Genomic DNA, 15411 nt, shown 5'->3' with positions numbered 1-15411 from the left:
ATACTGCGAACCTGATGACTCAAAGACATGCTGAAGCACAAGTTAGGTCGAAGGGATCAATAGCAATTTATCAGGAAAAGGCCAGCCCAGGAGAAGCAAGAGGTTTCATTTAGACCCAAAAAACTCAGCTTGAGTAAAGTACCATCATATCCCCTGTTCCAGTAATCAAACACGTTATTTCAAACTTACACGCTGCAAAATGTTGCAAAACAAAAAATCCCTATTATTCTTTCAGACTAGTTTGAACTTCCTATGATTTAACAAAGATATAATCATATCCGCAAAGATCCCAGAGTTCCGTATGAGCATCTTAAAAAATAGGAATGAATCATTTCCTTGTACAACAGTCAACTTTGCAATGCCATGATCTTGGAAATGACAGTTGAACAGTCAAAGGCAAGCATTCAAAAGAAAATAAAAGCATTTAATGCAAAACATTTTACCAAAAGTCTTTACAGCAATTTCATATAAAGGGAATCTTCTCTTAAAACAAGAAACCACCAATATAAATGTATTGTTACAAAGCTGATTACAAAACTATCTCCTCAGCCACGTAGAGAGGTAGGGAAGGTATTCCTGTCATCTGAAAAGGCCCAAGATGAACTGAAAAGGAATGTTCAGGATCTAGCCTGCTATGTCTAAGTGTTGGTAACACACATAGGTTTTTGGATTAAAACATCAAAACTTCTCAGGCTGATACATCTTTATCCCATAAGGCCTTTATTAAGCTTCCTAATAATTTGTGGGTATGCAACGGAAATATCTGAGATGCCTGGCAGCTATATTACATGGTTTTCCCTAATGATGGGAGGACTGATGTCAGGGCAGACCACGGTGTACGCTCCCCTGCAAGGAGCAGGCTTTTGGGATTGTGTAAAATAAAAAAGCAGTTTCTATTAAAAAAAATTCTATAAAGGAGAAACTTCTACAAAGTTTCTATTCCTGCTCAGTTGCTTCAGGCTGTAGCTTCTGGGACCTGAAGGCAGGTTTGAACTGGTGCATCCTGGCCCCTCTGGCTGCCCAGTGGCTCGGGGAAGGCCAGCCACTGGGAGGAACAAGCGTTGCAGCTACCCCAGGCTCCCCATCTAGATCCACTGCTTCCCAGGCTGTCAGAGATTTAAATGGGTACAGAGAGAGCTCATTTTGGAGTGAGCGAGGCCCTACAGAGACTGACAACAGTCAGTCCAGCCAGGAGGCAGGCCCGCAAAAAGCAAGAGAGAAGACTGGTCCTTGTTGAGAACTAGCAAAAGGCAGCTGGGAGGGAAGGGCAGGACAGGCTGAAGCCCTCTCCTCCCCTCCACAAAGCGCTACAGCAGCACAGGCACTTCCCCAGCACATTAATTCATTCCTTCGCTTGGCAGACTTGGCTCGTCTGGAAACGATTACCTGTAAAAGGAGTTCTTTCACCATCGTAGCTGTTCACTGAAGCAGCGTCCTGCAAGGCTGGGCTCTGCCTGGTCTGCTGCCAGCCAAGCAGAGAAAGGCTCCAGCTAATCCCCATCGGAGCTGGGCTGCCTGCTCCCCGCTTCGCAAAACAACAACAAAAAGGCCTTCGAGGAAGATGCAGTGGGGGGAACGCAGCTCTCTAGAAAACAAAGCCACATTAACCAGCCTTAACAAAGCAACAGTTTTCTTCCCCAGGGGAAGGGAGGCTGGTGCCTTCTCTCCCCAGGACAGGCTGTCTTTCGGGCTCTTCGGGGACACGTGGGAGGCCGGCTTCTCTTTTTTGCTGTGCTGCTCCAGTGCTAGGCTCCCCATGCTGCTACCAGGAGCTGAAGTCCCCGAAGCCTGTGCTCTTTTTCTCTTTCTTCGCAGCTGTGCTGGTTGAGGGCCCGTCATCTTCCATGCTGCGCTTCCTGGAGCCAAAATGAAACAACTCTCAGGGACTATTTACTGCTTGGTGGGATCAGGGCAGCTGGATGCCTTTCCTCTCCCAGCAACAGCTATGCGGGAGCCAGCCCATCCCTTATCAGTTAAAGAGGAGCACAAGATCTGTGCCCGCATGGGGACCCCCAGCAGCAGGGGTGGGGATGGGGGCCTTTGGCATACCCAAAAAGAGAGAGAGTGTGTCAGTCTGTGGGGATGGCTCGGGTCAGGCTTTCAACGTGTGTAAAACTCAACAAGTTCTCCAGGCCAGAGCTGAAAATTTAACAGCTGTACTTTTTTAGCACAGTCACAATGAAAACGCGAGCCACAAGTTCTCTCCCTGCCTTCTCACGTGCATTTGTGGCAGCAAAAGGATTTATGAGGAATTAGGTATAAAGCAGCTGGGCAAGTTTTTCAGATCCTTTCCTGTTTCTTGAGCATGGCCTGTTGCAGTCGCTGCTGCTATTCTCAGCCTCTCTCAAGCAGAGTTTTCAACCCCATGGAAACACTACGCAGCCAGCTCACGTACTGTAGTTTTATTGTCAGGTATCAGTAGCCGATAGGGAGAACCAAGAACCCCGAATCTGCCAAAGGGCTGCTACGGACCAAAAGGCAGTCTGCAATGAGTGAAGGACTAGGAAGGAAAAGTTCTTTCTATGCTACTTGGCTCTTTCCACAGAGCTGCAAACTCTGCCTGTGTTTCCTCTGTAAATACAGTGCAGAATGGCAGAAATTTTAAGCTGAACATAGTATTTTAAGGGACAAGCAATATTTGTAACTGAAATGTTTAACTGACACACCAAAGTGACCCATGTGGGCTAACATATTTTTGTTCTCACAGTTATGCAAATGCCTGTAAGTCACGCAGGCACATACAAGCTGATTAAATAGCTGTCCAGATCTGTGTATGCATAAACACACACCTTTATGTAGCAGACAATCAACAGCATTTTTGCAAATGCTTTTAGAAAAGTCTGCAAAAAATCCAGTGGAAGGCATTTATTTTAATTTATCCAAAACTCATGCATAGCTGCCACTCAGGTGTTGTCCTTAGGAAAGCACGGAAATGCTGCCAATCCCAACGGGTGTACAAAGGGTGTCTGGGAGAGGATGCTTTAGGACAAGCCTGTACAACCAGCCAGGCACCCTGGAGCTACTTGCCAGACACCCTGTGCTCCCACGGCAAGCCTGGGAATCTGCTCCCCTTTCCGGTCATTTCAGTTGTGCTGGTACAACCGTTTGTGTGGCTGAACAGGGAACCAGATCAGTCTGATATGGATTTAAGGCAAATACTTTGTGCAGGGGAGAAGCTGCTAGGAGAGAACAATCTGTGGGGACCATGGCCTTCAGAAATAGCTGCAGAAGAGGAAGAGAATAAAAGATGGTGTAGGAAGTGACACAGCACAGATCCACAAGGATTTCTGAGTTGTGGAAATGTATCTACAGTTCTGAAGTCAGCACATGCTGTTAAAGACCAATTTGGACATGTTCAAGTGCTAGGAGAAAAGCTCAGTTAACTTGTAATCTTGAAAAACAACAGAAGTAGAGGGAACTCCTGACTGTTAGAATTGCATGAAGGTGTCTTTGCAAAGCCTGCTGGCACAAAGCAAACATCTGAGGAATGGTGCTGGACAGGGTCAGCGTCCAGCAGGAAAGGCAACTAAAACACTCAACAAAGATCAGATGGGCAGGGAACTCACGCTGCAGCCATGTTAATGTATTTTCCAATCCCCTGCCGGTAAGTTTTAGGAGTCTCGACCTCTTTCTTTGGTGGGACCACCTCCACTTTTGTTTTGGCTGCTTCTTCTTCTAGCTGGACTTTCTCTCTTTCTGCAGCAACCTGTGGGAAGCAAAGAGGGCAATCTGTTGCAAGAGCTAGTGCAGAGTAAGGTGAAAATGCCTACAATTCTTTGAAGCTTTAAAGCACTTTAAAACAGCAATCAGCACTGCTATGATTACAGGGCAGGCTTTAGGAGACAGACCTCAAGGGCCACTACAAACAGGCTGTCTGCAGCCATTGTAACAAGACTCCTCTCTTCTCACCTGCAGCTGCCCATAGCTACTGTGGGCATTTGGAAAGGAAACCATTGGAAGTGTGATGGACTGGGAACCGTGCCAGACTCAGTTACAAGGCCTCTCCGCTGAAAGAGTGGCAATGCTCCTGGCACACAAGGCAATGCTGAATGGCAGCTGTTTAATCTTAGTTTGCAACCGTATGAGCCAGGGGGCTGCCCATCTTCAAAGAAAAGGTATTAAGTTACAAAGTTCTCCAAAGAAGAGCTCTGGCCTTTCAAAAAAACCCAGCCAACCAACTATCCTCACCTGGGCATCTGCCTCTTCATATGGATCAACAAAAACGGTCGTCGTCTGAATTCGTATTTCCTCCTGGCAGCAGAAGAGAAGAAGAGCAATTCAATCAACTGATTAAGTTGTGCCATCTCCCCTAAGTCTGGTTTTCAGAGAAGCAGCAGCAGGGTGAACCACAGAGTCACGTGAGGCCACGTGCGTTTGCTCCCTCCTGCATAGCCCCTGGTGCTTCACACATACCTTGGGACGGTCTGTTTTGGGGTCACTTTCCACATTCTCCATAGCAGTCAGGGTCTCAAAGCCACCAACCACCCTAAAAGAGGAAGGACATGATTTCCAGCTGTCACAACACAGTCAAAATATTTCTGCACCCTTACATCTAATATATCTAATTTACGCCCATTACTCTAGCAGATTTTTAAACCATCATGTTTCGGGGAAGGGGAATCAGCAACTGTATTTGGAAGACCTAAAATAATGACGTTCAGTGTGGAAGGTAAGACTTTTTTCTCGAATCTGGGATTTGAATTTAAAATTAAACAGAACATGGAAAAGTCAAACACTCAGAGCCATTCGCCCAAAAACCTAGTAGCCACACAAACCAGCCAGATGGAGAACGAGCGACTGTGTACAGCCGTCTGTGCAAAAATGGGCTCACTTGCTAATGCTACATCCATAAATTTGGAGCTCACTTGTTAATCCCACAAGCCTTGAAAAATAACCCAAGACACTTAGTCAAGAAAGCAAATGTTTTCCTTAACTTCTCATTTTTTTACCTTTTTTTAAATGGTGTATCAGACCAAGGAGCGATATTAGGAAGAATGGGAATCATAACTACAGCACTGCTGGAGAGCAGTGACAGAGCTGTCCATAGTAACACCAGTAATGCAGAAAGCGCAGGACTGCTCCAAAAGCACATCACGACCGTGAGCTTGTGAGGGCTCTGGGAAAGCAGCAGAGCATCGAGTCACAGCCACAAGATAACGCTGAGACACTTCTCATCATAGGTTTGATTTACGAGGACATGAGATCCCCAGCCTCTCATTTTTCAAGTTAACATATCCAAATACTTGCTTTGAAATGTTTAAGAAAGGCTGAAGACTTTCTGGACTGTTGTATGTTCATTTTCAAAAGAAGTGTGGAACAATGGGAAAGTTCCAGAAAAGGATATTTAGAAAGGATAAATGGGGTGACCCAGATAATTATAAGCCTGTCATCCTGGCATCTATCCCAGCAAAATAATGGAATAGCGGAGACAGGACATGATTAAGAAAGAAAGGAAATAAGTAACAGCAATCAACAAGGTTTTGTGGAAAACAGAGTCTGTCAAACAACCTTCTACTTCGAGACGACAGATGTGGTTAACAGGGATAACAGTGTCCGTGGAACAGACTTCTGGAAGGCGGCTGATATTTTGATTGAGAAACCAGAACGATTTGAAGTGAACACAGCACACATTAAATAAAAAATTGGCTGACAGGTGTCAAAATCTAATTTTAAATAGGAACCAGTGAGTCAGTACGTTTCCAGAGGGGTCCTGCTGGGATCAGATCTTGGTCCCAGGGTATTTAACACTTTTATCCACATCATCATCTCCAATTAAATTTGAAAACAGCTATACTTAGAAGAGCAATAAATAAAGACGAGGACAGGCCGTTGATGCTGAGCGATCCAGCTCCCTTAGAAAAGCAGGCTGTGGCTGGACAACATCTGTTTTAATAGAGCCAAGCCACATGGCCAGGAACCAAAAATACAGCCCGTATTAATGGCTGTGGGACAATGAGAAGCAGCCGTAATTCTCAAAAACACCGCTCCTGGAGCCAGAGGAGTTTGAGGCCGGGAGCCCAGCAGTGAGGGCAGGAGCCGGTCATCGAGGATCCCAGGGCTGCCCATGGGATGGGGCCATCCGAGAGCCAGCAATCCTCCATCCTCGTGGGGTGGCAACTGTTTTGAAGCCTGTTGCTGGGATTACTGTGACTCCAGTACCAGCATGGGTAGGTTGTCAAGGGCTGGGCAGATGAAATGGAGGAAAATCAAACTGAATGAAACTGGGGCAGGGGGGAGGGAAATCAAACTGGTGGAATATGTAGAGTGTTTTATCACCTAACTCTGCTTTCACATCTAAGAAATGAGTAATACCTCAACCAAAAGACACACCATATTCACAGGTATTCGACACATTTACTTCTGCTGCAATATCTCACTCTTGGAGGTGTTTCATAGCCAGGCAGCCCTCTCCTGTCCTGGCATGGCAGTCTGCCCGGCCAGCATCACAAGAGGCCCTGGCCGTCCCCTCCGATGGTCTCCACGGATCCAACAGAGAAATACACCTTCTATTCCACTCCACACCATGCTATTTACACACCTCACACACTCCCCCTAAGAGCCACGTTAACCAAATGAAGCAGGCTGAGTGCTGTGGTTTGAGAGGCAAGTGGGGGTCCTTCTCATTCAACACCCCTCGTGTTTAGTGTGGCACCGCTGCCCCTCAGTGCTGCCCCATGGGCTGGGACAGGCACTAAATGTGACCCAAAAGACAGACCCCATCACAGAAAATAGAACTATGCAAGTGAGAGAGGATGCTGCTCAGCACCTGCCTGCATCAGAGCCAGCCTTGCTAGCGTTCCGTTGCTGCCGCACTGCTCCAAACTTCTTCCCTTCGCTCCCCAAGGGCCTGTTGATATTCTGTAATCAGGTTGTGACTTCTAAGAGCAATTAAAAAACATGTGTGAGGCTAGAACAGCCTCACTCATTTGCAATGGGAGGTAGCACGCTGGGGGAAGCAGCACAGGTCTTGAAGACCCTGCATGAACTTTGGAAAGTTCATAACAAAACCTCAATTTAAAAATCCTCCTCCAGGCCAATATCAGATTCACTTATAATACTGATGATTAACACTCAGCCTAAGATATAGTCACTGTATTTTAATTGCCCCTAAAGGAAACTTCTGATTTAATACTGGAGGATTTTCTAGCCAACAGCTCCATTCATTATCTGCTCGTATGTTTTCATTTAATTAGGTTCTGATAACTTGAAATAGCCAGATCAGCTATGCACTGGTAATCTCAACTGAGTAATCCCTTAGCCCATAGCTAGACCTCCCACAATATTAGCCCTAATGCATTTTGGCGATGCTCACAAATCTTCGTTCTCTATGCTAATTAAACATTACTGGGAATACTTTGTCACTTGTACATTTTAAAAGGCTGTGATAGACATGGCATTCACAGGTCACCAGTAAATGACCTAAATAGTCTATTTTGGCATGATTATAAAGGGCTAAGGGGGAAGAAGACAAAGTTGTTATGCCTGCAGAACATGTCCTTCCCTTTTCTTCTTAGCTTCTTGTCTCTAAAATGGAAAATCGTTCTTTTACACCCCTGCATTCTCTAACATTTTGCACAGAGAGTATCTCTATGCATATTACAGTGTCAGCACAGTGAGCTCTCAACATAGGTTTATGTCTTTAGACACTGTCAAAATACCAATAAAAAAAAATAAAATTGTTTGAATACAAACCACCAGTTCAGAGAAGAGAGCTCTGACCAGAGGAACTGGAAAGAATGTACTAGTCACTTTTGTTCAGGGAGCACTTGGAAGCCTTGTGAAGGATCAGGCCCAGCTGAGGCTGGCATAAAAATTAAAATCCAAACAGGACAAGATCTGATTGCAAACATCACCTATCCAGTAAAAACGGAACCACATATGAATCAGGGCACCCATGGCTGGATGCAAAAGAAAAAAAAAACCTTCAAGTCTCAAACTGATTTTGCAAATTTTCTTCTGATTTGTGTAAGGAGAGACAACGTACATGGCAGGCTCTCGAAAGGCTGCATGTTGTTATTGTCAAATCCCATGATGTTACATTGCAGCACTAAAATCAGTTTGACCAGATATAATGCCTGTGTACTGGCATCTGTTACAGCAATTCCTCCTCACAGAATGAAGAAACCAATATGCCAGAGTAAGTTTTGGGGATTCTTTGCCTGTCCCACAACACATGTTCTGGGTGTAAGAAGACAAGCTCACAGACATCTTGCCAAGAAAAAAGCCCATGCAAGTTATATGTAGAAAAGAACATCAGATCAGTACACTAAAGCATTAAAATAACTCTGAAGAGAGAAAGCCACTACTTAATATTCTAACATCCACTAACTTTGTACAAAAAGATAGAAAACCTGTTCTGTCAATAAATCTGAGTCTCAGCATAAGGAACTCCGTACATTATTTTCATCAAACCAAAATGCAAACTCCAGAAGTTTGGACCAATAACGCTTTATATCCTTTACCCGTGCTAAGTGCATCGCGCAAATGGCGACAGGTCACACCGTGTTAGCCTTTCACATTCCGCGTCACTTGTGCTAAGCTGGGAGCACAGCAGGGAAGGGAAGGGAGAAGGGCAGAAACAAGTTTAAGGTTTTCCACTGTTTCTGGGTCTATTCCTTTTACAAGGTGCCTCACATGCTTTGTCCTAAATTGACCAAGTGAGGTCTAAACAGATGTTCAGATGACATCCTACAGTGAAAAGGAGGATACCTTCAAGACAGGATTTACTTTAGAACAACCAGTGAAACCGAGGGTTTGTTGCGGACTTCCAGTAGATGTTGAACAGAGAAATGATGATCTCAACTATAAATTTAGCTCAGCATCCCTGAGACAGCTTGTTGTATTTTTAGAGGAGCTTGATAAATGTTGCATTACAGCTAAGCGTGGATGACAAGATAGGTACATTTAGTTTTTTATCTGTTAGCATAGTAATGAAAACAAAAATATGCCCTTACTCATGCAATTCTGTTTTCTTGAAAACTGAGCTAAGTTAGCACTGTAAATCTTTGCTTTTCAAATTTAGAGCTGTTATTTAAAATCTTACTTCCTGTTAGGGCTCCTTTATGCAAACCAGTAACCCTGCTTCACAACCACTGCCAGCGTCTTTGCATGAAGTGTATGTAAAATATCTGTAACAAGCTCCATCCATTTGCAATATGCCAATATAATATAATATGCATATAATATAGTGCAATAAAGTCTCACTGCTACATTAGTTAGCGCTGCTCCTGAAGAAAACTGCAGCTCCCTACCAGTCTCACAGACATTCACACATGGACTTCCTATTTCTCCTATTTTTGTTTAGAAGAATTATAGGAATTAAGCATTATGCAATGCTTGGGATGGTAGCGGTCTAAGACGGTAAGAGTTTCCTGGTCTGAAGACGATAGAAGAACTTTGTCTGGACTTTTTTAAAAAAATGCTTTAAACTAGGAAAAGAAACCAGAAAGAAATGTTGTTGTTTTGTAAACACATTCTGCCCTCAAGGTTATTTTTATAAAAAGGAGTACATACATTTATATACACACACAGAGAGAACATATACATGCACAAACAAGTACACTCAGGACAAAATGTTTTCTGTGTATACACCCAGTCTGAAATGGAGTGAGCAATTTGAACTTGCAACAAGGATGCAGTGGAAACATCTCAATCTCTCGTAAGGGCTTAATCTAGCAGGCGAGACACAGTAATGATGGACACTGAAAAAAATAAAACAGCTTGGAAAAAGCATTTTGAAACTAGACTCAACAGATGAACCCAGCACGTAAGGGCTTCTCTGCTTTGGCACACGTTCCTCTTCAGAAATGGTACAACTGTTTTGGAAACAACAGCAGCCCTCACGCAGCTCTGACAGCCCGGTCCTCCTGTGCTCCATGAAATCACCGCCATGGCTTCCACGCGGAGGCCTGGTTTATTTTCCCACCTTGCTCTTCACTCCCATCCTGGTGCCTGGGGAGCGAACTCTGCAGTGCAAAATTAGGTCAGGCTCCCTACACAGATTCAACACCAGAATCAGCCCTCCCACTGTCACACAATTTCTCCGTTCTTCAGATGTATTAAAGCAGAAGAGCAACAAGCGTTTCCCAGCTTAGAAGCCATTGGGGTTCATTGATTCAAATCATACAGGGAATGGTACAAGTGGAAACAGACACCGTGTTATTTAACCGCACCTGGGTAACTGAGTAATGCCTGGTAGTTGTTTTACACAGCTAATTACTTTAGAGGACAAGAGATACTTTCATTGCCCCATTCTACAGAATGGCAGTAGAAAGCATTAAACAGGTTAAGGAAGACTTAATACAGAGTGATACTGATCCGAGGAAAGGATAAGGCGAGGCAGGAAGAAAAAAAGAAGACTAAGCTGAGTGTGTATCGACTACTGACTGGTACCTCCAACTTGACCAAGTCAGAGGTTTCCCAAACCACCTTGTTCATGATTTCTGGGAACAAGAGAATTGAAGAGTAAGCGGCAGAAACCTCAAGAGTTAAAAGTTATCTGATGTACAAAGGGGAAAACTGTCTTCCATATACTCATCTCCTGCCTCGGTTGCCACATCCTTTCCTCAGTTCTTGACAAACACAAGTGATGCTCTAATAAACACACAGAACAGCTGCACAGATTATTCCAGCCTTGCCACTCTGACCACAACACTCTTCTCTCTGCTCCTTCTATTGCCCTTCTTTTTATCCCATCCCACCCCTGCAACCTGCCCTCACTTTCAAGCCCATCATGCCCTGCTCATCCTAAATCTCACCCCCAATTCAGAGAGCATTTCTCCCCTCCCGCTGATCAGCATGGCTCCATTACCTTCCACTATTATTTTAAACAGGCACTTTTTTATTTGTCCTTTTAGCTTTGGAACAGGCTCCCCCAAAACATCCACAAAGCCATTTCATTTTTCCTGGGGTTTTCTTTTTCCTGGTTCTGAAGAAAGCACAGACTATCAGTGGAAGGTAGGCTGCAAGGGGTCACTATTGCGACCTCCTTGTTATATGCAGTCTCTTTTCTACTTACACAGCTCTATGGGACAGAGATTATATTTCTATTTCTGCTTATAAAGGGCAAACATACCAGGTCTCTGATCCACAGGAGCTGTGAGCCATTGGAGTCATAGAATGTATAATAACAACACGGATGGGATGTGCTTCCATCTAAATTTCATAAAGCATGCCAGACAGGAATGTGAGCCTATACCGGTGTTTTGGCTGTAACATCCCTGTAGCTCATGCAACAGTCGAACTCCCAGTTGTAGCATGGATAAGAGGGAGCCCCCTCACACACAGCCCCCGACAGCAGCAGACAGGACCTTCCCCATTCAGCAGTCACCTGCAAATGCTTCTCATCCTCTCTGTGCAGAGCAAATGCATGTTGGTTGGTTTACATTATTTCAGTTTCTAAATTAAACCTCTTACCAGCCAGCTAGGAAGCCAACAAAAAGCCACCAGTTAGTTTTCACGTTAATTACAGCATTCTCTATGTCAGGAGAAATGGTAATTACTAGAAATGGTAATTACTAATTTAATCTAGGCAGCTCTGCTGGAGCAGGAAATCCATGCAGCCTGCAACACACCTCCAGGGGAAGGCATTCTTCTCTCGCTCCCTGCCTTTGTTTTTGCTCCCCCACCATGCCAAATTATCTCCTTTATTTTCAGTAACATCCATCCTCATTATTGCTGTGGTGGGCAGCACAATCATGACAAGATGCCCTCCCTGTCCTCCAGCCTCAGCCTTCTCCTGAGACTTGAAAATTCCAGTGCACCGAGCCAGACACGTGCCACCTCTTCACAGTCCCACTGCCCGCCGCTGGTGTGTTTTCCAAACATACTTAACAGCCAAACACCCAACATTAATAGCTGCTACTATGCAAAAACTGTATTTCAAACCAGTGGGGACATGACTAAGGTGTAGCTCCAGAGAAGGAAATTTTCAATGTTCCATCCCACACAGGACCAAAAAAAAAAAACCAAAACCAAAACCCAAAAGAGAAAAGGGTGGGGAATGGTTGCTCTTTCACTCTTTTTTGTTCTCCAGAGTATGGAAAGCCTGCTGAAAAGTTCTACACAACAGGTCAGATTCTGCTCTCAAAGACACATATGTGACACTTGCTAACATGAACCAGAGCCGCACAGCTGAAGGTACAATTGAGATCAGAGTATTTAGGTTTTTATATTAACTGAAATAAGTAATTCTTAAATCTATATGAAAGTCCCAACAGGCCAGTAAACATTCACTTAAGACAATCCAATCTAACATTCATGGAAACAAAGAATTCTGAATTCATGGGTTCATTCTATTCTTAAACCTAGATATTACTCCTAGATAAGCTTCCTGGATATTATTGTACTAGAGTCTAAGATCAGATACAGTCACCAAATCTTGGAAACACCCAAGATCCAAAATAGCAAGACGAAGCTGGAGTTTCACTAGAGGTACAATCTTTTGAATCTTTTGGCTCTTATAGCTTTTAAAAACAAATGCAGGTAAAAACAGCGGAAGGATTTTGATGTCAGAATACAGACCTTAAGAGCTCCACACATCAGTCTTTTCTATTAAATCTGTAGGTAAACTCAATTATTCAAGTATTCAATTTGTAGATAAATACAGAGTGACTGGACTGTATCTATTCCAGCATCTTCATTTTTTACATTCTTTGAATTAATCTTCATTTACGTGCAAGAAAGTCCAGAGTAGAATTCACCTGCTCTGTGTTCAGCTCTGTGTTCAGATGAAGATGTCACTCAGTATTCATGCAGGGAGCCAAACACGATTCTAAAACATTTTTAATAAAGTTGTTCCTTTGTATGTCAACTAAGAGTATTTGCAGTGCTCAGAAAGCAGCACCACTTCTTTACTCTGGCAACCAACTTCAGATTTCTGCAGGAGCAAGGACAATCCAAAAACTAAGACAGTCTTTGCTAAAACTGCATAAATTTCTGCTGTATACTCTGAACCAGATTTACTTGGACTGCAGTAATTCCCCTTTAAAGGGCAACGTACAGTGTGAAACAGTTGAGCTATTTTGCTCATAAGGTACTCAAGATGTTACCTGTGGTGCGAAGGCTTTTGGGAACTCACTCCCTGCACCACAGTAAGCTCAGCTACTCTCCAAATTCTTTCCTGGTGAATTATGGTAAAACTGGAGCACACTGGGGAAACACGGCAAAGAGACTGGAGGGACTGTACAGGATGCTCACTGAAGCCAGGTTGCCTCCAGAACTGAAGAACAGTCACATTTTCAGCTGAGCTGTCCTAACCCAAATACTATTTGATGAGGTGGCAAGCTCAGGTTAACAGCATTACCGTATGGGATTTAAAGGGATTTTTGCAAGGAGGACTCAAACTGTAGCTTAAGTGAAATAGTCTTAAAATATGGGTAATGTAACTCCTCCAAGAATATACTTGCTCTCAGCTTTCAGCATTAGAATTTGCTTTATCTATCTGCTTTCATCAAATTACAAGGGAACTTTAAATTTTTCTAAGACAGACCTGAGAAAGGAAAAAGAAATAATATTTCAAAGGGTGCAATTATTGCAGAATCAGTATTGGAACTAACGGCACTAAAATAACTGTTTAAAAAGAAGCCAGTTTCTGTCTCAAGAACTCACAGGCAGAGAAGATGGATTAAATATATCACTTTCATTGTACAGCACAACTGTATGACATCCAATCAAAGTAAACAGCACATGCATTTATTTCAATTGCTGCCTTTTGGATGGATAAAACTATGAAAAGAATAAAAACCAAATCTTCATTTAAAAAAGACTGTAAAATCCTCAGGAACTACCAATGAAGCAGGCTAGTGAAATTCCCTTTCCTGCCATTTTCACTGAGGCATTTGTTATAACAGCTATGCATGACTTGGTAAATACCATGTACCTGCAGCAGATGAAGCAAAGAATGAACTGTAACACAAAGATTTTGTAGTGTCTTCTGTAATAAATACCTTGATCTTTATCATGTGAGGACTTGACTGGAAAAGACTTTTGGAAGAGACTTCTTTATAAAGAATGATGTTCCCTCGCTGTCTTGACACTGGTAGTATCTTTATTTTTTTATATATATACATATAAAAACACATATGGCGGTACACACGCATGCACACATACATACAGATTTGATACTGATAATAATTGTCAGGAATAAAAGAAAAGAAGAATAGAATAAAAAAGAATAAAAGAGGCCAAAAGACCTAACCTATGCAGCAGCTTTACGTTCTATGCCATGATGAAAAGCAGCCCTGTCATGCTTAATTTCCCAGCTGACACCTCGTAAGGGGATGAAAGTAGTGTTGAAGAGGTAATCTATTGTGTCTCAGCAATTAGCATGCACAAATATTAACATGGTTGGTTACAGGATGATGATTACTTTGTTCGTGACTCCCTGGAGGGCCACCCACAGAAGGGAAGTAAGGCAACTTACAGTGATGGAAGGAGAAAAAAAAAAAAGGCAGAGTCTGATGACTGGCACTGATACGATGTTGGCCACCTGCTCATGACCAGGAGAACTGGATTGTAAGCTAGGATTTTGCTCCAGTTCAATTGCAAGAGTCACTAGAATCTTCTCTTCAGGCTTCAGACGCACAGGAGAGCATGCCTGCCATACTGGTGTTCATAATATCCTTCACTTACCTTCCAAAAACCGTATGCTTCTTGTCCAGATATGCACAAGAGCGGAATGTGATGAAGCTGGAAGGAATAAGACGTAACAGTTAGTGTATTACCTCATTGACACTCAACAACAGCCAGTAATGCTTAAAACCAGAGAGCGTATGCAACAGCTCTCTGAGAGAAGACAAGCCCCTCTCCCTCTCTGGCCCCCCTCTGGGAGGCCTGCTGGCCAGACATTCTTTAACTCCCCTGTTTTGTGGGTTTCTTCTTGGATTTCCGGAGTTTTGACTTCTTGTTTTTATACTTTATTAACATCCCTAAATAGTACTCCAAGCAAAAAGTCCAAAATTAATGTGAGCATCTGCCTCCTTGGCCCCACAGGCCCTGGGAAGCTTGTGCAGGACAGGGAGACGTGCGTCCTGCTTGTGAAGTATATTTCTTGTGGCAGAAGAATACTTCAAAGCATCAAAAGTAATGAAAACCTGTGAAACTTGGATTTTTAATTAATTGGACTTTTAATTTTTGGGGTTGTATTTTTAAACTTAAACATAGGAACTAAAATACCAAATCCAAAGCAACCTTTACTGCTAAAACTTTCCTCTAAAGCTGGATGCTTCTTTGGAAGACTTAGACTACAAGCGTATGAGACAGAGGTTTCCACGCTGTGGTCTGCAGACCACGATGGCCCATCTTGGCTGGACATGGAGTGCTGGCTCTCCTCCCCGTCTCCATCTGTTACACTACATTAGAGACAGCTAAAAATATATAAGCATTCCAAAAGCACTTTTCCATATAAGCAAC

General features: G+C 43.3%; 1 protein-coding gene across 1 annotated transcript in view; it reads right to left on the bottom strand.

Annotated features, from left to right (window-relative positions):
* Positions 1-203: 203 nt before the first annotated feature.
* PPIL2 (peptidylprolyl isomerase like 2) overlaps positions 204-15411 on the bottom strand; it is a gene marked incomplete at its 5' end in the record, with an annotated part of 74295 nt that continues 59087 nt past the window's right edge. Inside the window, 5 exons of the mRNA XM_009639877.2 lie at positions 204-1856; positions 3567-3706; positions 4189-4251; positions 4414-4486; positions 14632-14688. Coding sequence (XP_009638172.1) covers positions 1763-1856; positions 3567-3706; positions 4189-4251; positions 4414-4486; positions 14632-14688 — 427 coding nt within the window. The remainder of the gene's footprint in view (positions 1857-3566; positions 3707-4188; positions 4252-4413; positions 4487-14631; positions 14689-15411) is intronic.

This window comes from Egretta garzetta, unplaced genomic scaffold, assembly GCF_000687185.1.
Source record: "Egretta garzetta isolate BGI_Z169 unplaced genomic scaffold, ASM68718v1 scaffold25, whole genome shotgun sequence".
NCBI classification, from domain to species: Eukaryota; Metazoa; Chordata; class Aves; order Pelecaniformes; family Ardeidae; genus Egretta; species Egretta garzetta.
Note: the sequence above shows the minus strand (reverse complement) of the source record. Positions and strands in the feature narration are given on the sequence as shown.